At 40.0% G+C, this 7,881-nt stretch overlaps 1 protein-coding gene across 2 annotated transcripts; it reads left to right on the top strand.

Annotated features, from left to right (window-relative positions):
• Window positions 1–3,183: 3,183 nt before the first annotated feature.
• chgb (chromogranin B) lies at window positions 3,184–7,881 on the top strand. 2 transcript variants are annotated; one of them, XM_087813157.1, is made up of 6 exons: window positions 3,184–3,261; window positions 3,351–3,397; window positions 3,472–3,562; window positions 4,470–6,177; window positions 6,987–7,065; window positions 7,702–7,881. In XM_087813157.1, exons 1-6 carry the CDS (start codon window positions 3,201–3,203, stop codon window positions 7,780–7,782), a joined length of 2,067 nt encoding a protein of 688 aa, XP_087669283.1. In that variant the 5' UTR covers window positions 3,184–3,200; the 3' UTR covers window positions 7,783–7,881. The 2 variants fall into 2 exon arrangements, with proteins under 2 accessions (XP_087669283.1, XP_087669284.1); XM_087813158.1 differs by lacking the exon at window positions 6,987–7,065.

The raw sequence follows: 7,881 nt of genomic DNA, 5'->3' as shown, positions 1-7,881 counted from the left end.
ATGTCCTTGGAGTAAGTAGTAAAAAGTATTTAAAAAATGTTTTAAAAAACAGAAAAACATACTGTAGCTTGACTGATATACATTTCTATTTGTTTTATTAATTGAAAATAAATACAAATGTTTTTAAAGATATTCTTCTGATTTCAAGTGATTTGGGACAGACAAATGTAATCGATCCCTTAACTTCCTTGGAGTAAGTAATAAAAAGTATTTAAAAAATGTTTTAAAAAACATACTGTAGCTTGACTGATATAAATGTTTATTTGTTTAATTAAATTGAAATAATTCCAAATGTATTCAAAGATATTCTTCTGATTCTAAGTGATTTGGGACAGACAAATGTAATCGATCCCTTAACATCCTTGGAGAAAGTAATACAAAGTATTTAAAAAATGTTTGTAAAAAACAGTAAAACACCCTGTGGTACCACTGATATACATGTTTATTTGTTTAAGTAAATGGAAATTATTACAAATGTTTTTAAAGAAATTATTCTGATTTCAAGTGATTTGGGACCGACAAATGTAATCGATCGATTGGAGTAAGTATTAAAATGTATTGAAAAAATGTTTTATAAAAGAGGGAAACATACTGTAGCTTGACTGATATAAATGTTTATTTGTTTAATTCAACGAAAATAATTACAAATGTTTTTAAAGATATTCTTCTGATATTAAGGGATTTAGGATGGAGAAATGTAGGCAATCCCTTAACAATAAACAAAAAAACATTGAAACATACTGTTGCAGGACTGATGAGTGTGAAATGTTTATTTGTTTAATTAAATGAAAAGATTACGTTCATAAAAATAATAATAATTATGTTTTTCCCCTTAACAGCAAATCTTTGCAAGAGAATAATTATTACCAAAAAAAAAAGATTTGTTGTTATTAATATTTCACAACAAACATCAAAACATGAGATGAGACATCTATAAGCTGACATTGAAAAGTTAATATTCTTAATAAAAAAATAAACAATATTCATGTCAACAAGAAGCAGGTGCGTCAAAGTATTCCATCTGAGGATGAAAAGGCCAGACGAGGCTTTTCATGTTCGCTCCTCCTTCCCTTTGTGCGACTCTGTTGATGCACGTCGACGATCCGAAGTGAGTGGACCTCAATGACCCGGCTATCTTTCTTAGATTAGTCAAAAAATATCCTTCAATTATTAAACAGTGGGGAACAGAAAGGAGAGCGACGACACAACACTGCAGCGTCACGTATGAGAGAACACTCCATGTTGGAGGATGTGTAATTTACCGGCTCAGCGCTTTTGATATCCAGTGGCTGAATGGCTCCTGTTGGATTGATGAGAAACACTGCAGCAACCAGCAGAAAACGGGGGGGATTGAAAAAAAAAACTCATTCACACTGTCAATGGTTTCGCTGTTTGTTACAGTTCAGACTGTAGCCGCTAGTGGAGACCAAGAGAGATGTCAGTGATGCAGGCGAGCACAGAACAAGCCAAAAGCACTATTGTGGAGCGAAATATGCACATTTTGCTCCCAGCTGTTGCTTTTTTTTTCTGGGCCTATGGTTTCCAAGACATGATTCCTTTTGCCATGATCGTGCTTTTATAAAGGTCAGTCCGTAAATATTCCATAAAGAACAATCTATATGAAACGCATTTTTATCCTACCGGTTTTTAACCTTCAGGAGCTCATACTGTATGTGTCTCCAACATAGTAAGTAAGTAAGTAATGGTTATTTGTAAAGCGTCTTTCTAGACCAGGGTCACAAAGCGTTTTAACGATCAAAACAATACACAAAATACCTACAAAAGCCCAAGATAGAGACAAACACAGTCGTCCCAGAACAATAGGAAAAAGCACAAATGAAAAGGTCTTAAGATGTTTTTGAAAGGAGTCAGTAGACTCCATTAAACGCAGAGGGAGATGAGCCTGGACGGAATTTCTATCCTCTGGTCCGGAAGCGTGTTCAGGAACCATCAGTAGATTCTGATCCACAGACCTCAGAGCCCAAGTTGGGGTGTAAGTCTGGATCAGATCACTGATGTAAGGAGGAGCCTGACCATGAATAGATCTGAAAGTAAGAACCAGAATTTTAAGATTGATCCTGAAAGAAACTGGCAGATAGTGAAGAGTTTTAAGGATCGGAGAAATGTGAGTTCTTCTACTAGAGCAGCTCAGAATTCTCTCTGCAGAGTTTTGTATCAACTGCAGGCGAGACAGATCCTTCTTGTTCAGACAATATAATAATATATAATTATATGAAACACAAAGACAGCATTGGTCGTAGCATCATAAGGCGAATTTATTTATTCTACGGTGCTGTATCTGTGACTGTTTTTCAATGCTATTGGTCTGATCTGTACACAGGAAAATGCGAATGCTACAAGTTTCAGACGCTACGAGACAAATGTTAACGTAAAAATAAATCTGACCTCGACTCGTTATGTCTTACACATAAAGAAAACTACTACTTTAAGTCTTCAAAGGTTTTAAACTAGCATGATAACATGCAGTATATATCCATATTAAATTAAAGAATCCCCTTTTTCACATAACAATTATTTTTTCCCCACCCGAAACCTATTTTACAACATCCATCTTGTAGTATGACGACTTTACCAATTTCATTCAAAATACAAGGTCAGGAATGTCAGCGAAAAACTTCTAAAGCACACAAAACCCTAGGTTAAAAGATTCTATTATCACATGTTGATGGATTTTAGTAAGTGACATAAAGATTATAATAGTAGCAAGCCTCAAGTGGACGGTCGATGAACTGCAGTTTTTTTTTTTGCAACAAGTTGTTGGCCTTTGTATATACCAGACACAAGTGCAGGTGAATATATTGTTTTTAACATCTATGTTTACATCTTCAAGATATATTTAAAATACAAGAAACTCTCCCAAAAAAATATTGGATTTTCTAGCAAACCCTCAGGGGCGGGGTGGCATTAAATGCCCACCACACGACGATAACTGCATCCAATCCGTTCAAAACAATCGTGACACTAACCAGATTGCTAATTGTTGACACTTTCCACGCATTGGATTTTTCAAAGAGCACTTCTTCGGCGGGACTAATGATTCATGACACGAAGTGAGCCTGAAGGCAACCCTCCCACGCGACTCCCAGCCCACCCCTCGCTCTTTATTAAGAGGAGCCTGTATCCTCCAGTCCTCAGAGCAGCGAGCGCCTCAGTCAGCGCAGCTCCCTCCAGTCGCACGGATGATCCTGCGCCTCCTCAAGATGAAGCTGCTCCTGGTGTTCGTCGCCGCTCTTCTGACTGGTGGGTAAAAAAGTTTTCAGCACCACGGACAGAGTCCAACATCTCATCTACTTGAGTCTAAACTAAAAAGTTCTTCTTGTTTGTGACAGAAAATCATGCGCTTCCGTTGGGGAAAGAAGACCAGAAGGGAGAGCTGGTGTGTGTTTTAACAAATTCTCAAGAGGAAAAAACCTGCTTTTACAACTTTTTTTGTTGTCTCTTTCTCTCCAGGTTGCACGCTGTTTAGTCGCCGCTCTCACCAAATCCTTCAGCACCGTGGACTCCGAGCTGGAGCAGAGATGCAAGGAAATCCTCAGAACAGGTTTGTCGTCTATTTTAGATGGATTCTTTTTTTATTGGTGTGATCGTTACAACACATGTTTGTTGTTAAATATGGTCATTTTTATGCCTACTAAAATCCACCCATAATAATCTGTTTTTAGTGATAAAGGAACAATCATTCATTTAGTGACACGTACAATATTATTATCCTGTAAAACACGTATAATATCTAAAAATATGTGACAATAACATTGCTTGTAGTTTACACTTCTTTTTCTATTACAAACATCACATTTTTACTTTAAAAATCCTCCCAAAGTCTCATTGATCAATTCTGGTTGTTTTGTTTCTCTAGCTTCTGCATTTATAGAATTAGAATAGTCATTTAGGTTCAGTCAAAGCAGTTTAAAGCTCTCACGTTTTCCTCTTTGGCAATTTATATGAAAAGCATTAGTTTATTTCAATCTCATCGTCTCAGTTGACATCAGTTTACATGTATATGTGGATTATATACATTTGTAAACAATTTTCTACTGAGATAATACACAATTTTTTTTAAATTGAACAAGAGCAGAGCGAAGAACATTTTCCTTCCCTTTTACATAATAAAAAATAAATCAGTTTTCCTCATCGTTAATTGATGTTTTTGTTGATGTAACCATCTTTGTTGGTATAAATGCTGTTCATATTATTGATGTTTGTGTTTGTTTCTGCTGTTTATGACGTTCATAAAACAGAATTAGGGAGATTTTTAGTTAGAGTTCAGATCCGGAGCCTCATAAAACAGCCCATAACTCCCTCAGAATGGACCATTTGAGGGCTTTTTATTCAGATTATGCATATAAGAATATCCGAAAAAACCTTCATTCGACTGTTTTTAATTACAAATGAAAACCATTTCTTCAATGAATTCTGTCGGTTCTAAGGAGGCGTTTGTTCTGTCGTAGGGATGAAACAAGCCGCAATGGAACAGCAAAATGGGGAGGGTGACAACATCTCCGCTGATGAGAAAGCAAAGGAATCCGACGTTAAGGACATCGAAGAACTGCTGAAAACTGTGAAAACCAAGAAGGAAAATCCCGAGAATGAGCGTAGCCAGGAGTCCTGGAGTCTGGGTGACGAGAAGGACAAAAGACCGGAGAATGAAATGGATGAAGTGCGAGAGAAGAGGAGCAACTGGAGGCCTGGCAGATACCATCAAAAGCCAAAACGTGGCGACGAAGAGGACTACGATCGCAGTCAGGAGAGTTGGGATGGTAAACGATCGGAGAGCGAGGGGATCTTGTGGGCCAAGAGGGGACGCAGCTGGAGACCAAAATACACTTCGAGGGTACATAAACGAGATGAGGAAACCTCTGAGGAAGCGAGGGAAGAGCCAGAGGACGAACGAAGCCAAGAGTCCTGGGACATCGACAAGAGGAAATGGCGTCCAGGAAGAGTTCACCAGACGAGACACAAGAAAGACGAGGAATTCACCGAAGATCCGAATGACGACCGCAGCCTGGAATGGTGGGACTTGGACAAGAGGGCCTGGAAACCAAGCGGCTTCTACAAGCTGAGACACAAGAAGGACGAAGAAATATCTCAAGACGCAAATGAAGACCGCAGCCAGGAGAGTTGGGATGGTAAACGATCAGAGAGTGAGGGGATCTTGTGGGCCAAGAGGGGACGCAGCTGGAGACCAAAATACACTACGAGGGTACATAAACGAGATGAGGAAACCTCTGAGGAAGCAAGGGAAGAGCCAGAGGACGAACGAAGCCAAGAGTCCTGGGACGTCGACAAGAGGAAATGGCGTCCAGGAAGAGTTCACCAGACGAGACACAAGAAAGACGAGGAATTCACCGAAGATCCGAACGACGACCGCAGCCTGGAATGGTGGGACTTGGACAAGAGGGGTTGGAAACCAAGCGGCTTCTACAAGCTGAGACACAAGAAGGACGAAGAAATATCTCAAGACGCAAATGAAGACCGCAGTCAGGAGAGTTGGGATGGTAAACGATCGGAGAGCGAGGGGATCTTGTGGGCGAAGAGGGGACGCAGCTGGAGACCAAAATACACTACCAGGGTACATAAACGAGATGGGGAAACCTCTGAGGAAGCGAGGGAAGAGCCAGAGGACGAACGAAGCCAAGAGTCCTGGGACGTCGACAAGAGGAAATGGCGACCAAGGGGCGTTTACAGGATGAGGAACAAGAAGGACGAAGAAATATCCGAAGACCCTAGCGATGATCGCAGCCAGGAATCATGGGACGTCGACAAGAGGAAATGGAGACCAAGGGGCGTTTACAGGATGAGGAACAAGAAGGACGAAGAAATATCCCAAGACGCGAATGAAGACCGCAGCCAGGAATCGTGGGACGTCGACAAGAGGAAATGGCGGCCGGGGAGGATTCACCAGACGAGACACAAGCGTGACGAAGAGCTCGTTGAGGAACCGAGAGAAGACCCCGATGAAGAGAGAAGTCAAGAGTACTGGGATTTCGAGAAAGGACAGGACGATCAGGAGGTAGACAAACGCTACTGGAAACCAACTCACCGATACCACCACAAGAAGAAGTATCGCATATACAGGCGTGGAGTGAGTTCCTTGGAAGAAGACGGGGAGGAGACGGGAGGCGCTGAAGACGACCAGAACGCAGACGATGTCTTGAGGTATTACTTCTGTATGTGTGGAGCTCAAGTGTATCTAATGTGAGCCAGCTGTGGAAGTGCAGGATGAGGTTTCGTGAAACAATGTCTTTACTACTAGATGGCAACTGTTGGTTTCTGATCTGTGGCTTTATACACCTATTACGATGAAGGGCGCCACCTACTGAGACGTTCAGCTAATCACGTAATGTTTAACCATGATGCTAATGGTCGACATCATGAACAGCTTAAAGATCGTTGCACACGCAGGACAGGATATGAAAAAAAAAGAAAAAAGAATAGAAAGTAATAAGATGAGGAAGTGAAGAACTTGAAGTCGGGAGGGATGATTTAAAATGAAAGTAATCACATTCATGGCTGCAGCTCAGTATCACTTACTAAATAAAGGAAGTTGTTAACCGTAGAAAGGAAGAGAGAGGAGAGATGATACGGATGAGTAGATGTTAATAAATTATACTTTTTGTAAGTACGATGAATTACAATGATGATGATGTTGGCCAATGGTGTCCAACGAAATACACATTCTTTGAAAAATAGCTTTAACTGTAGTGCATTTAGCAATAGATGTAGCTCGGAGTGACATGACCTATATTGACTTTTTTAAATACCGACTCCATGATGACATTGATTTTTTTTTTAAAGACACGGTCGCTATATTTATCCCCCCGTGGACCCTTTAAATGTACCCACGAGCATTTGACCCTAAAGCTCCTCTGAGGACAAATATTGTAACAAATATATATCATTAAATCTGAATCCATGGAGCCAAATATCAAGAGCTATACTATATAATTTGTTCTTGTACTTGCCAGATATTTTGCCAAAAAGCGCACTCCTTGGATTAACTACAGCCCTGTGTGGTTTAAAAGGGATTCAGCAGATCATAACAAGGTGGGAGTGCAAGATTTAAACGTTGATATTTCTATTAAAACTCATAAAAAAACCAACCTTTTTTGAACATGAGGTCAAGCCAGGCAAACTAGGGAGTGAAAGAGCATGAGGGCAGCGACCAGAGAGCATTGTTCTTATTAGATTTGTAGGACGGATGAACTGAAGCGTGAATGACATTTATGTTGTATGGAGCCCTGAAGAGTAACTGTAGGCTGATAAACGATTATGTAACTTCACGTAAAGGTGAAATTGTAATGACTTTTTTAAAGGTCAAATATGGCATTAAGAAGAAGAAACTAATTATTTATTCTAGATTTAGAGCAGACGTGTTCGTTTTTGGCAGCGGATCATCAACGAATGGGTTCGGACGTAACCTCAGCTCATTATAGAAATCTCACATCTACATCGTCATGTCAATGTTCTTCTGTCAGGCTGAGATTGTTTACGACTGGAGCAACCCTAGAGCTTGAGAAGGTTGGAAAAATAAAACTGACGGGACATTTAGCCTCCATAGACGAAGGGAAATACATTAGTTTGATCGATTAAATTGAAGAGTTTTCCCCTCAAAACTAAGCTTTTTCCATCTCATGACAGGATTGTTTGTCAAATAATGACTTGTGTCTTTTATCTTTCCAGGGACAAGATGTAAAGAATCTGGCAGAGATGAAGCTGGAGTTGCAGGAAATGGCCGCCCTGTTGCACGACAACAAAGAATGAAAGCCGTCTAGTGTTTACTTTGCCGTCTTTCTGTGTCTACAGTCATTGGATAGTTGTTAAAACATAAGCCTTGCCAAAAAAACAAAAAAAACAAACAAA

Source organism: Callionymus lyra, chromosome 17 (assembly GCF_982586985.1).
Source record: "Callionymus lyra chromosome 17, fCalLyr1.hap1.1, whole genome shotgun sequence".
Taxonomy (NCBI): Eukaryota; Metazoa; Chordata; class Actinopteri; order Syngnathiformes; family Callionymidae; genus Callionymus; species Callionymus lyra.
Note: the sequence above shows the minus strand (reverse complement) of the source record. Positions and strands in the feature narration are given on the sequence as shown.